Raw genomic sequence first — 21,531 nt, 5'->3', positions numbered from 1 at the left:
AGGCAACTCGAAGAAGAAGAGCACCAAATTCCAAGCACGACCGGGCAAAATTGGTCCTCTTTAGTCTTTGCTCTATTCTCGTTACACAACAACAAGCAAAGAGGGGCAGCTGTAATAGGCCCAATTTTCCCGGGCCCAAATCAAACATAAATAAAACCAATAGAAAACAAAAACCAAAGTCCAAATGTCCAATTACAGAGGCCCAATTACAAAAAAAACTAAACCCAATGGCCCAAATCACCTAAGCCCAAAGCCACAAGCGAAACCCTAGCAGCTAGGGTGAGCCTTCAGCACCGCACAGAAGCCTGACCCCTCCTCCTAAGAGCACCTCTGCACGTACGCCACCCTCCACGTCACCGTACGGCCTCCGTACACCTGCAGAAAACCAACACGCAAAGAGCGCAAGCAAACCAGCCAACAAAAAAGCAGAAATCGACAGCAAATGAAAGAAAAGGAGAAAATTTCTTTCGATTTTTTTTGTTTGTTTTATTTCTGTATTATTTTGGCTATATAAGGCCATTCCGAACGCTGTACAGGGGATTCCCCTTTTTTATACAGAGATTGAAATACAAAAACAAGAAAAGTTGGAGGTAAATCAGAACGTTCGTCTTGCTTTTCCATTTTTTTATTTTTGATTCGTTCTTTTTATGTATATACGCGAATAATAAAAGAAAAAGGGGGGTTAAAACATACTTGGTTATGCCTTTGAATCTGCGCAAAAAGAAGACAAAAAGCCTTGTGTGGTGAGGCTCCGACCACCATTCACGGTGGAATCAAGACGGAAGGGGCTGTGTGAGAACGATAGGGTGAAACCCTAGCGGAGAAGACAAGAAGCTATTTTTTTTTTTTAAATTTAGGTTGCTAATGTTTTTTTTTTTAGAAAAATGTTGTTTAAATAATTATATTATACGGCGCCGTTTTGAGCTAAGGTTCCTAGCGCCCAAACGACGCCGTTTAGAGGCCTTACCTGATGACTCGACCCAGATTGTGGCTAGATCCGCGCATTCTGGCATGAGGAGGGGTAATTGCGCGCTGAGTCCTTCTTGTTTTGCGCTGTATTCCAATTCAATACCTCTTTTATTTTTGTTTCCTGTTTAGATTTTATCTTTTATTTCATTTTTGTTTCGATTTGATCTGCAGAAAAGTGCAGCTTTTTGAGGGACGGGAATATTTCCCTTTTTGTCCCCTTCTTATTCGCGCACTGTAGTCGGCCCCTCCGCTTTATTATATTTTCATTTTTTTGCCTTTCGATTTTATTTTTAATTTGATTTAATCCCTAATATCTTAGTGTTACTACCTTTATAATTATTAGTATTATAATTGGTATTAATTTATGCATTTATTTTCCTATGTATATTTTGTTTATATATATAAATAATCGTTATGGGTATGTATTTTATTATTTACATTATTACTCTAAGTTTTGTATTATCATCATACATTAATATGTAGTTTCATTTCTTTTTTTTATGTAGTATTATTTATTTATCCATTTACAAATAAGTTTACATTACCATTTTGGATTTACTATATGTTGTCTTAATCTTCATTATGTATTCTTTATACGTATATGTACATATATAATATGTTATTTCATTTCAAACTATATCGATATACCTATTTTCTACATGTATAGACATAGATATTTTATTTCTTTTAACAATCCAAATATATTTAGTTTATTTCACATTTTTATATATTTGAATATCATTATTGGCATGAAATTCCAACCCCTAGGTGTTATTTATTTAAATTAATATATTATTTTGATTTATTTTTATATAATATTTACCTTAAAATTTATTTGGATACTATTATTTTATGTAGTATTTATCTTTAACCCTTTTTTAATTTATTTCAAATTTTCGTTTATACATTATTTATCTTAAATTTATTTTAATATATAATTCCCTTTCTTCCATGTAAATTTTCAAAACTAGTTGCATTTTTTTTTTTGTCTGCTTGGAGCTTCGTTTAAGATTAGTTTTAGTTCATTAGTTTTTGAATATTAAATTTACCATTTGTATGTGATGTGAGATAATTGCTCTTACGTGAATTGTATTGTTTACTCGTACATCTCGCTTCTTTGACATTCATTAGTATACGTTTTAATTTACGAATAATCAATTCGCATGGTACATTATTATACAATCGTTTTTATTCATTCAAAAGATTACAAATTACAAAGTTATTTCATTCAAAAACTTTCAAAATACTCGAAGTTTGGAATCCTAGAGAGAATTGAGCCCTAATGTATTGGGTTCCAATTTTCCTCGTCGAATCTAAATAATCGAATATTTTTTTAAACATACAAATTTCAAATAAAAACCCATTCTCGGGAATTCGACACGTTGTGTCCTAACGCATTGGATATGACATGTTATTTTCTCGAGACGAGGATTTTAAAAAAATAAAGGCAATGTTCGATATTTAGAAATTTTGTGAAATCGAACCCTAACTTACTGGGTTTTGATTTTCTCATTTGACCCAGATAATCGATATCCTCCTCAAAATGCATAGGTTTTAAAAGACGAGAGATAAACTTAATTTTGAGGATTTAAAATGTCGCACTCTAACTTACTGAATGTGATAATTTATTTCTTTGAAATAAGTGAGCCTCATCATCCAATTCATTTTATTCAAGGATCGTATTTAAAATTTTTTCAAAATTTCGACATTAAGACATTAAACAATTAATTCGGTACCAATTTTGGGCGTTACGAGGGTGCTAACCCTTCCTCGTGCATAACCGACTCCCGAGCCTGTTTTCTCAAAATTCGCAGACCTAAAATTATTTTCAAGGTGATCCGATCACACCTCAATAAAAGATCGGTGGCGACTCCCATTTTTATTTTTTTAAGTCAACACTAAACTATATTTTTGTTTTTTCAAAAAATTGTTTCGACAGTATGAAAACATACCCACATACTTACTGTCACATGGCATGAATAACATACCCACATATTCTCTTTCACAACAGTCATCACAAGCTTATGGCACATGTCATAGCATCTCATATATGTTCATATTTCACAATTGCACAAGCACACATATATCACATTTTATCATAGGTGTGAGAACTCTTACTCTCAAAATTTAGAGTAGGGGTTTAGGCTACCTCTAAATTTCCAATTACACAATGAATTATCTCCGAGCAGCTATTCCAAAACATTCACCAAAATATGCTTTCGTCAAAATTCGAAAGCTCAAACAAGCTTTTCTTTGCCCTTGCCTCTACTTGTTGAAGGTCCTATTGACTCCGACACTTCAACAAGACAAACCATACAAACATACAATCAACAATCAATCATCAACTCACCTTAAACAATAAAAAACAATAGCCTAAGCTACGTTCACTTATTAACCAAAACCTTCAATACAGAAAATTTTAAATTCAAATATCTCGACCTACACTTAATCATTTCGCATGAAATGAATTTCGTTCATCTACGACTAATTCCCAACTTTTAAATTACACAAAATTACACATTTTAATGTATCGACATTTTTCAACAAGTTTTGGCCATTATGACGAAAATTTATTAAAACTCGAGAATTCTTAACGAAACTTCAATGTAGCTTTAGAAACCTTCTAATCATGTTAAAACAAGTTGAAAAACACTTTAAAACCACATTTTAATCCACAATCTCGAAATTCACCATTAATAACCAAATTTTTTTCTTTTATTTAAAACATGCAAACCCACTCTTGAAAAATATGAAATTAATAAGGTTTTAGGATGTTTACTTGAAGATTTGTGAAGGTTTAAGGCTTTGGGAATGATGAAAATCAAACTAATGTAGTTTGGACATCAAAAATCAATTGGGAGAGCAAGGGAGAGCAAGGGACGACATCACTATGGAGAAGGAGAAAGTTATTGTAAAAATTAAGCTGAGAATGGAGGGTATTAGGTTGAATTTAAAATTTTGGTCTAATTGCTTCAAAAAACTCTCAGTTTTGAATATTTTACAAATCAGTCTTATTTTCAAAATTAAAGGTATTTAAAACTCATTTTCAGAAATTGACTTAATTTCCTAATAGCCATTGTCGAAAATATTATCGATTACAAACCTTATGAAATTTCGAGTACATTTAAGCTAAAATTCCTAATATACCCTCGAAACTTCTAGCCCTAATTTTTGGGTGTTACAATTTAACTATTTATATTATAGCTCAAGACACTTCATAAAGTTCTCGTGATAAAGGCAAAGGTCATGTTGTTTAGTCTTGTTGTGTTTTCTGGTGAGTTCATTCTTACTTTTATATGCGTATAATGCCTTTTTTTAAGGTGAGCGATGGATGTTCATAGTTGTTAGTTTGGTTTGTCTTGTCTGTGTTAAAGGTGTAAGAACTTTTTTTCGTGTTTAAGTCACTACCCTTTGCTTTTGATAATGATAATATAGTTTAGAAAATGAAAATTAATTCATGGCATTGCCTTCAATTGAATAAGCATTGAACTAGCAGATCGCGACCCATGGAAATGGTCATGTAGCCTCTTGTAGGACAAAAATTATGTTGCAAACCAAATTGACAAATCATGAAAAAGGAATATGAATGGAATGAATGATATGGCTTGACTATGGATTGGGTACGTGGCTAACATGAAGAAGGTTGTTTGTATGGTCATATGGGCATGATGTACATGCTAAAGGGTATAGTGTTGGCATATTGATTGTCTGTGATTGGTACTTGCCAACTGCCGAACTGGAAATCTGCGTTGAGTTGGAAATGTTTTGTTTGAATAATGTATAATCGATGTAGTGTCTACTTTTGGAAATAACTAAGTTCTTTGAACTTATTTAGTTACATTTCCTTCTTAAGCCTGTTGACGAAGTAAAGAAATTTCTGAAGACTACTCTAGAGGACAATCGCTACTATGAGACTTCTAGTTTTGTGTAATATGCATGGCATAGGGGTGGTGTCAAGAGCTTACATTTTGAAGAATGAATTTTGTATTTAAACTTGTGTTCATGAAACAATGATTTCCATGAAATTTTAGTGAAGTTTTTATGGCTCTTAAAGTGTACCATTTTATCTAGTCTTGAATGACAAATTGTTTACATTCTTTTTTTAAATTAAACTATAGTTTAAGTTGGTTTACACAAAATATGGTTTTTAAAGATATTGATTTTATGTTAGTGACACGACATTCCCGGATCCTCCTTAAGGGTTGGGTTTGGAATGTTACAAGTTTGGTATCAGAGTCAAGGTTTAACTGATTCTCAAAAAACCAATGATAGTGTCACACCCCTATCATGCATAGTATACCTCTAGCTTAGTCTATAATGTTTTGTACTAAGATAACTCTTATTTTGTAGTGAAATAAGAAAATGTCTAATAGTTCCAAAGAAACTACTGATAAGGAAATGGAAAGATATGTCCCCACTCAAGAACAAGCTACTACTGCGAATAGCAATGTAGGAAATGCATGAAATGCATTTAGAAATATGTTCCCCGCAATGATGACTCAACTATTTAATCAATTTATAGAAAATGATCAAGAACAACAACCTCAACAACCACAACACCCTCCTCAACCACATCCTGAAGTGGTTTGTCTGGCTCAGCGTGCTCTACATGTACCTGCTACAGCTCCCCTTAATGTTGATCTTGTCTAAGAGATTCAAAAAAAATGCGTCAAGGAATTCCTTAGTGATAAAGGAAATGACCCCATTGTAGTTGAACGGTGGTCATCTCAGTTGTGTAGAGTTATAAGGAACTGAAATCTACCCATGAAGACAGTCTCAGATGTGTTGTATCGTTGTTGGATGGAGAAGCTTACCAATATTTATTTGCATTAGATCTTGTTGTTAAGTCATGCATTAGATAATTTATATTATAATCTAATTTTGGATATAAAAATACCACTAAGTTATACTTTGTGTACTACTTTATTTTTTGTGCTCAGGTTAGGTGCTATATAATTTGATCATCAACTTAGCATCCAGCGACAATCTCGGGCTCAATCGTTTGCGATGTTTTAAAATTTATTCATGGCATGTACCTAAGTAGTCTTTTGGGAAGTTAATGTTTTATTTAGGGATTCTTTTTTCATTTTGAGGATTATGTATATGTATATATGTGTTTGATGATAATGGTCCTAAAAATGGCATTTTGATTAATAGATTGACTTGTACATTTGCTTGTTTAGATGGTGATTAGATGATGTGCCAAGGATAGGTACATAAAGGTGAATTGTAAATTTATGTATGCTTCAAATGATTTGGTAGGATTGGTGCATATAACATAAGGTCAATTGGGAGTAAATTTGATATTGCTTGAATAGTCATTTTGTTGTATAACTAGTTGTTAGTTGAGGTTCTACTGGTGGATTATAGGAATGGTATGTATGTGATGTTTTAGTGATTTTTTAATTGTGAACTGAAGTGTCAATTGTGACATATTGGTTAGGAACTTAGGATGGTTATTATAAATGATGATTTTGGTTTAATTTGGATGCTTTTGAATTGGTTGAATGTGGTTTAAAAGGGTTGCTTGTCACCTAAGGGAGTTAAGGTAGAAATCTTACATTAAAAGGTAATTTCAGGTACACACGGCCTAAGACACGGTTTGGCGCATGGTCGTGAGCCAAACACAGGTATATGGCACAACCGTGTGGTCTGTAAGTTTTTAGGCAATTTTGGTACACATGGCCACCATTAGTTACATGGCCCGATGACACGACTATATAACCCATTTCACACATGGTCAAGGGACATGGGCGTGTGACCCTTGTTTTTAAATTTTTCCCAAATTTTTGTTTAAGTTTCAAATTGATCCATGTATGTTATCGAAGTGGTTTTAAACTTTCATAATCTTGATATTAATTTTAAATTGATTGAAACACATGTTAATTTGATTATTTATGAGTTATAAGATAATTAATTGAGATTTTGAATTATAAGATGCTTGCCAATGTTTTGTAATATTCGGTAACACCTTATTCCTCAAGTCTGGCACCCGAACTAGGTAAGGGATGTTACATTTATTGGTATCAGAGCTATAGGTTTAGTCGATTCTCGAATTAAATTGAGCTCATAATTGAGTTTAGAGGTACATTTCATTGTTGAGTCGAGTTTGAGTTGGGATTTGGATGCTGATGAGTAAATTCTTTTGTTTTATAGTTGAAAATGTCAAGGGAACCGAGAGACATTGATAATGATGACATGAATAAAAGTGGTCACTCGGTTGAGAATGAAAACAAGATTGGGGTCAAAGCACCTAGTGAAGATTTAGCCAGTGATTGAAAAATTAAAACTGTGAGATCTCGATAAGAAGATTGAGGTAATAAGGGATTATCCCGGAAGATAGTAGAAATCTTTTGTAAAATAGTGAGAATTACTCCACCAACTACTTCAGCAACCACTACTAGACGAGCCCCAATAAAAGAACTACGAAAGCATGATGCCATAGAGTTTATGGGAGTAAAAGGGGTCAATCCTTTGGCAGCCAAGATGTGGCTAGAGGCAACAAACCGAGTACTTCAAAAATTAGAATGCATGCACCGCTAATGTGTTATGCTTCTTTAATCTTGGATTTAAAGCTTGCATGGAGCAAATATGCTTGAACTTCGAAAGGTGGTAAGTTGATAGGTCTTGATTGTACAAGTGACTTTCTCTAGTGGTAAATGTCATCTTGGTGTTGAGGTTATAGAATGTTTTTGCATGTTGAACATGAATTATAGTTTAGTTTATGCTTTGTTTGGTTAATTTTAAAGCTGTATAAGTTCATGATTCTCATATTGCATAGGTAAAATGTATTTTAACTTGAAATGGAGTAGCTTGGCATAACTAGATGGAAAATGGCTTGGATGATGATCATGTGATGGATGTCATAATAAATCCTTGGTTTCAAATGTTCATATGCTTGAATTTGTATAAATTGGTATGGGATGATGTTGTTTCGATTGTAGAAAGATATTATGAAAATATATAGGTGTTTGACTGAAAACATGTAAAGTGTACCAAAATGGGTTTTGTCAAAGCAGGGACAGTGTCGCGAGCTCGAGTCCACGACATTACGACATAGATCGGCAGTGAGTGACATTGTGATGTCAAGATGTCTAAAATTACGATGTAACTTATTGATTGATTATGTCACGATGTGGAAGCCATGATATCGCAACGTCAACTTGCAAGTTTGAAAACTTTACAATTTAGTCTTAATTCGGCCTTGGTTAGCAATAGAGCTTTCGTAGGCTCGTATGAGACTCGAAAATGATTTTATGTCATATCTAAATGTGTTTAGTACAAGTAAGCATGTTGTTTTGATTGAAATGTATTGAAATTTGTTGTAGTTACTTTGACAACAAATGTAGCATCATGTAGCTCGAACTCGACAATCGGGTCGGGCAAAGGGTGTTACAACAACTGCATATACTAGGCATTTACATTTTTCTTAGGTTTTATCTCCTTACAATGTGCAATAACAGAGTTCACAAAACACTTCAAGAACTCCCTAATACTCAAATTCCTCATCCATGTAATCCCTAGCTCTTATGGATATGGTTACCCATAAAAATGTTGGATTGTTCTCTTAGCACCATCTTTTGCAATTCCATTAACAAACTCCTAGATTAACATTTCATACCATTTTTTCTTCTTCTCCTTCCTAGTTATTAATAACCAATATCTATCGAGCCTAACGTATATTCTAAATAAATAAATATTTCCTTTAAAAATGATATTTTTGAACGTCATCCCTAATACCAAGACAAACAACCATATTATCTCTTGCATGATGAGATTCATTGCGATGTATGAGAAATAACACAGTCATTGTTTGGGTTCATTCTATAATTTCTTAATTTCTCTATCAATTTCTCCACATTTTCTCTTTAATGTTGATTTCTATTTCATTTTGGAGTATGAATTAACCTAACCATTATTCTACATGAAATATTCACAAGATTATTTTGCAACTATTTATTAGACATTGTAATTTTTACCAAACATATACAAAATTTATAACACCTATCATCTACTAAGCCAAACAATACTACTCAATAGAAATTTATGCTAATATTATCAGGAATATATCAAACACACTTAACATTTTCAAAATCTATAATCATTCTTACACCAGCTAAATTTACGTAACAGTTTAGCTTACATTTTTTTCTTAAAAAACAATGTCAAACTAATCTAAAAATTTAAAATAAGATTTACAATCATAAAATTACTTACTTAGGGTTGATAATTGGTTTAGGGTTTTTGTCTAAAAAAATTCACCTAACAATTCTTCACAAATGGTGGTTTTTTTACAAATTAAGTGGGATTTTGTTTTTTTGTTTTAAATGTTTTTGGCTAAAATGTGGGAAGTTTTTAATGTTGTTTGAATCATTTCTCCCATTCTTTTTTATACAAAAAGTAATGTTAAGCCCGGAATTCTCAGAATGATTAGTGTTATGTATGGTAGGGGAACAGAGAATCTTTACCCCAAATCACTACTTCAAAGAACAATTTGGATCCCCTAAGCAATAGAGATTTCCTGCTCACTTGCTTCGAAAAAAGGCCCCAAATCGTGAACTCAAGACATGATTTATGTCGCACATTATTATACCTAATGCATCAACACCAGTCCCCATAAAAATCTAACATTGCTCATTAATACCTCATATGGTAACCTCAGATGAGGATTTGCTCTTGGTTGAAGTCTATTATTTCGATAATAAAGTTTTTGAACTCTGCTCTGCCTGTCACTCCCACTTTCTCATTTCTCATTCACTCCCCTCATATATATCGGCAATATTAATTAAGTTTTAATATAATTTTACATATGAAATTTGCCAAAACTATAATTATATGTATATATATTATTAATAAAATTCTTGATTGAATTAGTGTCATTCTCAATCAAATCATTAATTTAGTCAGAAGTTAGTTAATATTATTTTGTAATAAAATAATTAATATTATTCGAGAGTATTTTAAATTTTCACTTTAAAAATCAAATAAAAATAGGAAAATTATATGCAGATAGTTAAATTTAAATTCATTTCAATTACATTAGTAAAACTTTTAATTTACCACTCAAATAAAATTAGATTTTGATTTTTATATATTTTAATTTTATTATGCACACTTTATTACCCAATTAATTTTATATATTAATAATGTATTTGATGGGGTTGATATCACAAATTAACTCGACATCAACTCAAATGATAAACAATTTAATCTAATTTTTAATTTTAATAACGTAAATATTTCATGTGTTATTATTAATTAATTTTAAATTATACGTTTCATTATCTATGTTATTTTTAAATAGGTATTTATATTTTTATATTTATGAATTCTACACAGATACGCGTGAGATAGAATTTGTAGATGAATATATAAAATAATTTATAATTTTTAGAAAATGATTGGGGAAAATGAACGTGAGTTAATTTACACGCGTTTTACCAAATAAAATAGTGAAATAGTTGCATACACTATTTTGATGCTTAAATTCATATTTTTTAAATTTCAAATCCTAATCAAAATGTTAACTTATGATATATATTTATTCATTAAAATAATATATATTTTTATAACGCATATTTCTACCCATAACTCATAATTTATATGTTAGGAAAAATGTTTAAGCTAAACTCTATCTGCATGATCTCTCTTAAATCTAAATTTACTATCAGATATATAATTATTATTTAAAATATTATATACCTTTAGCAACCATAGCGTATTTACTAGAAACAAATTGGTTTTTTAAAAGGAAAAGTCATGAATGGGAAAATGAGAGGAAAATAATGACGTGTGAGCCACAAAGAATAGTAATAATAATGAAAGAGCAATGAAAATAAATAAAGAAAAGTTTAGGGGCAGAAGCTCAAAAGCCAAGAATTTAGAATCCCAAGTTTGAAAATAATCGTCATATTCCCAACCCACCCTATAAATACATGGCTCGAATGAAGCTAGGTTTGCCCAACTAAACAGCCAAACTCTACATTTTAGAAATTCAAATAACACCTCTATTCTTTTCTGTAACAGCTTAATCAAAAATGGCGGCTTCTTCTAGAAGGTCTAGTGGTCCGGTTCTCCGATCTCATTCCCCATCTTCCCGGTTTACTTCTTTCTACGCTTCACAGTCACACTCTCCATCTTCTTCTTCCTCCTCCGCTTTCGCCTATTCCAGTTCAGGTTTCTCTTCACGTTCAACTTTCTTCAATCAACCCAGATCTACTTCTCCACCACGTGTTAACCTGCACAGAAACTCTTCATCAGCGTCATCTGTGCGGTTCTCGCTCGACAACCGTCCGATCTCACCGAACCGTTCAATCACCACCGTCCGGAGAACCACTGAGGCGTTGAAGAATTTACAGAGCAAACAGACGAAGCGGACTTGCATGTGTTCACCTACAACGCATCCGGGATCGTTCCGTTGCAGTCTTCATAAGAGCTTCAATACTTCGCACCCCGGGACAGGTTACGCGCCGAGTAATCGGCTTAACGCGCGTAGATCTGCGATGACGAACTCGCTCGTGAGAATCGGTGGTGTCGAAGGAGATCTGGTTAGGAGAGCTTTGTCGGCTTTGATTAGACCTTCCTCTCACCAGCAGCGTCGCCGTGAAGCTTTCCATCCTAGGCCTAGCCGGCTATCCGTGATGTCAAAAGCCGAAAACTTATGAAGGTTTCGTATGCGGTATGTGTAATCTTTTAACGCTTTTAGGTCGTCTCCGAGATTTTCCGGTGATCTGAGATCGAGCTTCGGAGTAACGCCGCGGTCGGTGGCTGTGAAGTCAGATTCCGGCGACGATGTTGGAGATTTTAGACAAAGGATTCGGACGGATTTGAGCTAGTATTGTCCCGGTTCGAGGAAGTAATTATCATATAGTTTGTTGGTGTAAATACACTCATATTGCAGCCAATGGCAAATTTGAGGAGCTTTTAGACTTAAAACGAACTTTTAAAATCTCTCCAAAAATCACTAATCTAATCCAATCTAATCAAATTAACTCTTATTCAAAAATCCCATTCCAGATCTCCACATTGATTCGTTATAATTTTTGTTTCTTCCGTTGGATTAGCTCTGCAAACACCGTTCCATTCGATTGCAGTTCCTTCTCTATTTCGTCATAGATTTTTTCCTGTTTTCCATTCCAGCAGTTTCTTCCGTTTGTTTTATTTTCTTCCTGCCGTTCAACGTTTTCAAATATTTCCAGTAATTTATTTTTAAAAAATTCCGGTTCCTTTATTTATTATTTTCTTTTAAGTCTAATTTGATTTTAATATTCTTCACTTGTTTATGATGCAGGTATCGGAATTGGACAAAATGGTTGGCGGTATTTATTTGTTTATACTGGTTAATTTGACGGAATTTTAGGCCTGGAAGTAGAAGATAACCCCCTTGAACATACAGAACATTGGACCCTTTTAAGAGAAAAAAAACACTAATTAATTACAAATGTTAAGGATCTTATTAATAGCGAATTAAATGAGAAGAGAAGAGAAAAAACATATAATTTCATTGAAATTGAAACTACAAGGAAAGAAAGGGGCCTGGCTGGGAATTCAATTTCGTAATTATGTCCTTTTTCATATTATATTTAAAATCTCAAGTGGCGCAATTATGTGACAGCTAAGTTGTTTATTTTAAAAAGGGAAAATAAATGGCATTATCTCAAACCCACTAAAAGCTCCGACCTCCTAAGTCCTATCTAATCTGCAACGCCATAAGACTTCACAACATTCTCATTTACCCCCCACCAAAGATGACTTCAAGGGAGAAATTACCCTACAAATATCAATTTGTTTTCAATTATTGTAATATGGAGGAAAAGAATGACGAGATTTATTATTTAGGCATTAGATAAAAACTTCCGTGTTACCATCTACTATAGTCATTTAATACATCAACAAAAAATATAACAAATATAGATTTTACTTTTATTCTTCCAATTTCTCATCTTTTATTTCTTTTTCAATATGCTTAGTGGCTTGAAAATGTAGAAAACTAAATGATAAGATCAATTTTAAAATTAAGGTGAAAGAAAATAAGAAATGTGATAAAAAAAATTTCATCATCATCAACAACAAATTATTCTGGTTTGGGAGAGAAATGTAATATATATAAGTTAGGCTAATTTATAATATGTTTGTGTTGAAACTTTCGAAATTTATTGATCTACGTTATTTTTTGAAAGAGAATTGAGATACAACAGGTAAACTAACAACGTATCGCCTTTGAGTGAGACGCACAATATGAATTACTTGATTATACTGGAAAGCTTCTGTGTTTTCCTTCCTCGCACTATCATATGAGTTTTATAAAGTATGCTCTTCTGACGAGGAGGAACTCCTCGTCGTGCCCCCATAACCACTGTCAACTAGGGCCCCAATTATGCTCCATCTTTTGATATGGATAAACTTGAAGCCTTAGTTACACCTCAACCCGAGACAGTATAATCATCGCCAACTTGGATCTTGAGTTGCAATACGATACGATCTCGGCTTTTCAAGTGATGGCTTTATACTCACAAGGGAGGTGAAATTTGTAGGTTACCGAGTTCCACGGCATCACCATGAACCCAAACACAACTTAAAACTATAATTATGTCTCCCTCAAAGCCAGAGAAATAAATCTTTAAACCCGAAAATTTTAACACGCAAGAAAAAAACAATTTAAATGAGACTGAGATATATTCGAGTAGGGGATGAGAACGACCATTTATATAAGGGATATGACAGGAAAAACAGGGAATTTTTTAATTTATCTCGATAATCTCGGGTTGCAATGTATGAAATTTATCCAAGGAATTCCGGGTTGTAAGGGCTCAGAGACAGAAGCAATTAAGTTGGTCTAGTAGTTGAGGCGTTTTCACCTGACATGGCAGTGATATGTCAGACATGTGGCTGGAAAATGCATTCTGCAGAAAGCATTTTCACTACCATGTTAGGTGAAAACGCCTCCTACAAGGGGCATTTTCTCTCTAAGCATTTCAACCCCCACCCAAGTTGATTGCTTTTGCCTCTAATCCCCTTAAAACCCGAGATTCATGGGATAAATTTCATACATTATTGGCTTGTAAAAAAACACCGCTGTAGGGGAACTCTTTTCCCCATCAAATTTCAACTTTAACTGTATACCTCAAAAACTCGTGATGCTCGAGGCATGTATTATTGCTGGAATGGTTTGAAGTGCCTCAGGGTATGAGCTTTATAAAATAAACTCAATACAATCCCTTCAGTTTCCATACTAACTTTTCAAACAGATTATTTCCATAAAGATACTAGGCATTAGGAGTTACCAGGGTTGTCATAAAGAACTTGAATTTCGTACCTACGTTATTGTCCAAGCAAAGATAATTCGTTAAATTACATGTACGACTTTTAATTTGGGTGATGAGTAACTACAGTTTTTTTACTATTTTCTCAGGTTTAAACATGTGGAACAAGCAATTTAGTTCAAGATGAGCAAATGAGTCAAAGCTGTTATCTATTACAATGATCAAATTTGTGAGACCGAAATTGGGCCAATTTTTGCATCAACCAATCTGAAGATTTGGCATTCAACCGAAGTATAACGTTAAAAGAGGTTTGGACAAGGATTAGGCACAAAGTGGAGATCTATAGAAGGATTTCGAGCCTAAAATGTAGATATCTTTCATCATTAAACCCCATTAGATATACCATTTTAAGATTACAAGGTACAACGAGTTGGAGATGGGGATTAAATTTCATTGCTCTAGTGGGAATGTTGTACTAGAGTTATATGTCAACTTCGTTTAAGAGGAAAAAGGTGGCCTGAGCTCGTGTTTGTCAAATTCTACGCCAGATCAAGAAGCTGAAAGTCTGACCATACGGTTGTATAGTAGATTCACATCATTGTTGTAAAGCTCATACCAAGACACTTTAGAATCGTCATCAATGGCGAGACAATCATCGGTTTCGCCCCTCGATTACAACTTTGGGGGACAATTGGGCATATTGGTCATCGAGCCTATGATACACCGCACGATATTCTATCAGTGCCTTTGATTTCAACTTTGACATGCCAATGTTCAACACCAATAACACTCATACAGGTATGCCATCAAGTTACTAGGTGGGCCAAAAAAAATGATTTTGTAACACCCCAAACTTGGCCGAATTGATCCAACCCAAATTTGGCGAGCTAATTAGCCACAGGAGTGACTCTCTGTTAACTCCCAACCTAACCTCCAACACAACATGCATAAACAACATGTAATGTGCTAAGTTATAACACAACAACGAAATAAAATCATACATAGAATGTAAAACATGCGAGCTAACAAAACAAACAGAGGAAAGGTTCGCAAACATAAGTTCACATAGCAAATTCCAACATGATTTCACAAAACATAAGGCATGAGTTTCCACAAAAGCACGGGTTCACAAAATATTTTTGGTTCGCATACTTTCTAATTTCTCACTTAAACAGAGCATCATAGGTTCACATGCAAATGAGCTTTGCAACAAAAGGGACGTTTATGCAAGGGTGTTCAAACTTAGGTAAGGTTCGCTAAGTAGTAAGGTTATCACACCTAAAGGTTCGCATGCATATAGGGGGTTGCAATATACAAAGGTGGCAAAAAATAATACTTCACCATTAAACAGGTACACATACTTTGGAAAAATTGAAGGAATACAACATGGTACACATGCAAGGGGAAATAAAGAAACATCAAACTTTATTCATGCTGAGAAGAAATTAGTAACAAAGGTGTAACTTTAAGTCCACAAAATAAAAATAAACTTAATCTTTAAGGAAATTGTTTCCAATAATAGAATTAGATTATGATAAATCTAAACCCACATAAATAAAACCACATTGCCTATTTTCTAGGTTCGCCAATATCTATTAAGGGATGTGCCTCGCTAAATCATCTACCTTGTTACTACCATCCGCGACCTACTTACCTGTGAAGTAAGAGAGGAGTGGGTGAGCTTATTACGAACTCAGTGAATAATCAGGAATAATTAGAATATGCTTAAAATACAGAGTTTAAAATAGAAAGAAGACTTAGTTTGAAAAGTCGTATCACGTGTTAGGTTTACAGTGAAGGTGCGAGACCTAGTTCGTAGAACCTACTTGTCATAAAATCATATAAGTTTGAATACAGTTTCACATGTGCTTGTTAAAAATCATACTCAAAAACTTAACTTGTTCTTGTTTAAAAACGAATCATATATAACATGAAACATGCTCACATACTTGTCTTATCGGAATGGCTAAGAAACATAAGATGTGTTCTCGCACTTGTCTTAACTTACTTATCTTGTTTTGTTGGATATGCGGATCTCCTTATAATGCCTTAGAATGACTTAAACAGTCCTTAACATGTCTCATAAGTGTAGCATAAGCTAAACACTTTCATGTACGCCAATATGTCCCATTGAATAGAGCATATCTCGACATTCCCTTATCTCTCAACATGTCCCAAGGTCTCAACGCTCCAAATCATAGAACTTATAGGCAAGTACTCACAATCCTTTTAGATACTTTTATATCCAACATATAAGCTCAAAAAGGAACTCGCACAAAATACTTATCAGTTAGAACTTACATAGAGAGCTAGCAAAAACATAGCTTATAAAACTATACTTTTAAAACATGCTTTTAAAACATAGGCTCACATAGAATCGTGCATAAAACATATCTTTAAACATAGCTTAAAAACATAACTTGGAAACATATGTTGAAAATAGAGTATCAAAACTTTAAAAATAGAGTTCTATAGGGAAAACTTACTCTTGGTACTTTAGTTAAAAACAAGGTTTTTGAAATACATAACAATTCGCACACAAGTTACGAACCTTGAGCATTCGTACTGAGAAACATGATAGTCAGCACACTTATGACGATTCTTAATCACTCACCAAAAAGACCTGAGAATTTAAACATGTTCTGCTTTGCCTTTATCCTTGTTGGTAGTTGGCCCGGCTGTTTCGCAACATACACGAACACACAAATTATTTAAATAGACAAATCGTAAGGAATTCTTACATACAAGCGAACCTAGCTTTCTAAACAATCAATCCTAATAGGACAAAGACTTGCATTGGTTGCTACAAACTTGGTTCAGAACAGAGACTTGACAACATAATATCGATGATCGAATTTTTCATAAAATAAGGGTTGTATTCATAGGCATTAAGTGTCTCAATGATCCTATGATACCTTACTTGACTTAGGAAACCCTAGTCGATTTAGAAGAAGGTTACGTGCACGAAAAATATCCTAGATACACAATATATTTATTTTCTAATTTTAGTCTGACTCGACTTTCACTGGCAAACCCCCAGTTCGCAACTTATTTGGTGAACCCCAGCACACTAAACAGATTGGCGAACACAACTTTCACTGAATCTAGTGAACCCCTTTATCGCATCTTTTGGGTTATACAGTTTCACCAAATATCGAGCAAACTCTTTGTTGAAACTCTTTTGATAAACTCCTCAATTTGCCAAAACATTGGCAAACCCTTACTTGCGAGGTCAAAACTTTTAGACTCGGTCTCGGGATGTTACAAATTTTAGAATTGACATTGAATTTATAAGAACGAACGATTTACTCTCGACAACCTCAATCGGCGATGACACATCCTGCCCTAGACTTGTAATCAAGGTTGATAACAAAAAGAGACAAGAGAATGAAGAGGACAAAAAGGGATCTGAAATAGATAATGACTCAATAGAGGAGGCCGGCACCAATGGTGCAAAAATTGTATTAATTTCAAAACTGAATCTAATTCCTACTGAACTAGAAGATGGTGGATATGACGATAAAGCTTCAGACATTGCGCGATGAGATGAATAGGGTTTCACAGCATACGAACCCCTACCCCACATGTGTACTCTTGATTTTGTTGTTGAAGGTGGATTAAAATTCTAAGACATCTCTCATAAAAGTTCAGGGCATAAGACTTCATTAACAAATTTAGGCCATTTAGCGGTTGAGGTGGATTTTGACTCTAAAGATGCTTTTGTAGATGTAGCCAAGCGGTATAACATACAGCTTGGCATCAACTTCACCGTTATATGCTCCCAATCTGAGAAATATGAGGCAAAGTATGCAATGCGTGGAACAAGATGTCCATGGAAAATCATGACATTTGTGAGGAAGAAGTTGGTTTTACTGTAGGAACCCAAGGCATACAAAGCCAACATGGTCACACCTCCTAGGAGCATCCAAAAGAAGAGCTGATTAAAACATAAACAACTTATTTGTTTATTCATTAAATTTTTTGTAAATTATAAGTTAATATTAATTATTGAAGTAAGATATATTACAATAAGCAATCCAAAATTTTAATCTTTTCTCTTACCTTGTCAGCAAATATTTACTTTTTGAAAATATTGTAATTGACAAATGGACGAAGAAAAACTTAAATGAAAAAGTAACAGAAATGAAAAGATTGTTAGTAAGTTTGTTTTGTAGATTGTTAATAAATGTACATTTGGGATGTAAAACAAAGTACACAATTTGAAAAAAATTACAAATAACATAATCATCGGCGTCCCGAATGTGTGCTACAAGTGGGTAGGCATCGGGCACGCTTAGGGTTCCATTGCACTATTTGGGTTGGCGACTCCTTATCGACTTTGTTATCATCTTTACGTGTATGTTGGGGTTGATCACCATCTTCATCTCTTTCCTCCGTGGCTGACTACGTTTGGATCCTAGCCGTCTATCATACATATCGTATGTATGAGTCAGCGATTGCGATAATGACTCACCTCGGTAGAACAATGATGCTAGGGGTGTTTGCAACACTATCGTTAGATAATTGTACGGTGTCGTCAGGGCTAATTACAAATAAAATGTGGGAATTATCGATAATATCAAATACGTCAATGTTGCTGGTGGCATTGATGTGTAATATGGTACGGTGGGTGACAGTCGTGCAAAATATACCCCTGGAAAAGGTGTTGGTACATGGAATGATTGTGCGTGTTGTGGTACTTGTGTAAAATAAACTAGGTTAGCACAAAAAATATATGAACCATACAAACCTGAAGGTTGCACGGTAATTGGGTCCTCTTGTGGAGCTGGAGTAGATGTTGTTCCCCCTGCAAAATTTTCTCTTGACCTAGGACTGATTAGCCCTTGTCTTGGCCTCTTACAGCAACGTTGCCTACTCCTGTCTGAAACCAATAATAAATACGACTTGTTGTTATGCCTAAACCAATCCATGTAATCCGGATATGTCACCAACTCCGGTATGAGAATGGTTCACGTGTTGGCATGTAATCGTACCTACGCTACCAAATCTTGATATACTTCTTGTGGAATGCTGGCCAATCTTCCTTGAGTCTCTCTCGCAATTTGGTATTGTGTAGGTCATCGAGCTCTTGGGGTGGTGGTGGAATACGTAGTGTACACCCGAACTGCCGCATCACTTGGTTGGATTCATGCATCTCGATTATTGCAAAAATGATCAATGGCACTTTGACGTTCCAGATGTTGTGATTGGCCAAAAATTTGGTTGAGACGTATTCTTGAATCCTCGGATCTGCATATGGCATCCATAGAAACTGCAATACAAATTTATAAATTTTAGCACATACCTAATATTTAATTTCAAATTCTGGAATAAAAAACCGATAACTACGAAATTCATAAACTAACCTCTGCTTTGGTTTGTTGATCTAAAACTAGGCAGATACCCTCGAGTTTGGTCGGTATACTGTTGTGTCTCGTGGGGTTGTTCCACCTATTCAAATAATATGTTATTTCAAAATTCCAACAATGAAAAATTAAAACGATAATGATATTATCAAATGAATTTTACCATATTACGAATGGGAATTCATAATGGAGGTCCACTCGGGGGCATAAAAATGTTAGTCGATACCATGCCCATGATTGAAGGAGCATGCAACCATTGATTTTAACTTTTTCTAGTTTCGTCGCTCAACACATTTCTTGGTACAATGTCTTCAGGACCGTTGATCCCCAACTAAGTCGTCCTGTTTCTTTCAAGTCAACTAGTAGTAGTAGCCACCTTAAATGTACCAAATTTCGAGATTTATCTAACATAAGCAAACCCTCGATCAACCTCAAGATGAATGTGCGCGTGAATTGTTCTTTTTGAATGTCACTCGCGGAAGCCTCGATAGTTTTGAAGTTATCCTCCAACCATCTCATCTTGATCCTACTACCCCTAAACTTGTTCGACATCTTCCCTAATAGTTGTTCCCATGTTGTAATCCAATCGACACTAATCACACCCTATAAGGACTTCCCCATCAACTGGTAAACCAAGTTGTAAACTAACTTCCTCGAGTGTAATTGTACACTCACCATAGGAAAGATGGAATGTGTGTCTCCGATCTCCATCTTTCAACCAAAGCACTGATAAGTGGCGGATCTAATTTAGTTCCCCCGAGCATTCGAGCCACATATAAAAATCTTTCATATCACAAGTGTCCATAAATCACATCTGATGCACCTTCGCTTAAATTGTTTATGCACGTCTCCAAAATCAGATCTTCGCCCTGAGTATATAGACATGAAAAATTAACAATGTTAACAACATAATAATTAACTATTTAAAATTAAGTAATTTAATAATTTTTTCTTACCATTTGTAATTGAACGTCAAAGATATGCTTGTCATCTAAATGAATAAGATGATTTGCCATTTTACAAATTATAAGGAGTAAAATAAAATCAAAGATAATAAAATTCAGAAAAAGATTTTTTTAAAAATTGAGATTTGAGAATTTAGGATTGAGTATTGAGTTGAAAAGAATGAAGTTTGGAAGGGTTTATATAGGAAAAATTATGAATGTAGGACACGTTTTCCTTTCTCTCTCCAAAAACAGCGTAGATCGGTCAAATTTGAAAATTTAAGCATACTTTCTCAAATAAGTTTTTTTTTATATATTTGTATAAACTAGCAATGTAAGTTAACTGGATAAATTTATGTATTTTTAAATGGCATAGTGACAAACTTAGCATTTTAATGTTTATATTTTTGTTCAATTTGATTTTTTAGCTAAAATTTGACCTCAATCTTTTAAAAAGAGTCAATTGTTTCTTTTAAGAAAATAATGACTCAACTAGCAGCATGTATAACCATCCATGTGTACTTCATGTTAATTTTTTATATTTTTTGAATATTTTATTTTTGAATATATTTATGATTTTTAGATTTTTTTGTTGATGTGGTATATAAGACAAAAAGTGTTATGTCAATATAAAGTATACATGAACTGTCAAGCAAGTTGTCACGCTAACATCATAAAAAAATTAGTATTTTAGTCAGCATTTCTGTTTAAAAAAATTATTTGACTCTTTTTAAAAAGTTAACGGCCAAATTTAGATAAAAAAGAATAAGGGTCAAATTGAAAAAACGTAAAAATTAGGGGCTAATTTAATCATTAAGCCTTAAATATTTAGCTAAATGGTTCAAAAAACCCCAAAACAAAAAGCCCTCAAACATTATTAAGCTATTACATGATTAAAGTTAACGGTCAACCATTATCACGTAACACTTTTTGTTTTATTCCATTTTTGAGTTATTTTCATATGTCACAGACTCACAGTAGGACTGTGAT

The 21,531-nt window shown here is 33.8% G+C and overlaps 1 protein-coding gene across 1 annotated transcript; it reads left to right on the top strand.

The window, feature by feature from the left end:
- The first annotated feature begins 10,912 nt into the window (after nt 1-10,912).
- On the top strand, nt 10,913-12,903 carry LOC105791061 (uncharacterized). The gene is made up of 2 exons (XM_052635268.1): nt 10,913-11,824; nt 12,260-12,903. The coding sequence occupies exon 1, from the start codon at nt 11,007-11,009 to the stop codon at nt 11,631-11,633; it is 627 nt and encodes a 208-aa protein (XP_052491228.1). The 5' UTR covers nt 10,913-11,006; the 3' UTR covers nt 11,634-11,824; nt 12,260-12,903.
- Nucleotides 12,904-21,531: the final 8,628 nt, after the last annotated feature.

The sequence above is a fragment of the Gossypium raimondii genome, chromosome 8 (genome assembly GCF_025698545.1).
Source record: "Gossypium raimondii isolate GPD5lz chromosome 8, ASM2569854v1, whole genome shotgun sequence".
NCBI classification, from domain to species: Eukaryota; Viridiplantae; Streptophyta; class Magnoliopsida; order Malvales; family Malvaceae; genus Gossypium; species Gossypium raimondii.
Note: the sequence above shows the minus strand (reverse complement) of the source record. Positions and strands in the feature narration are given on the sequence as shown.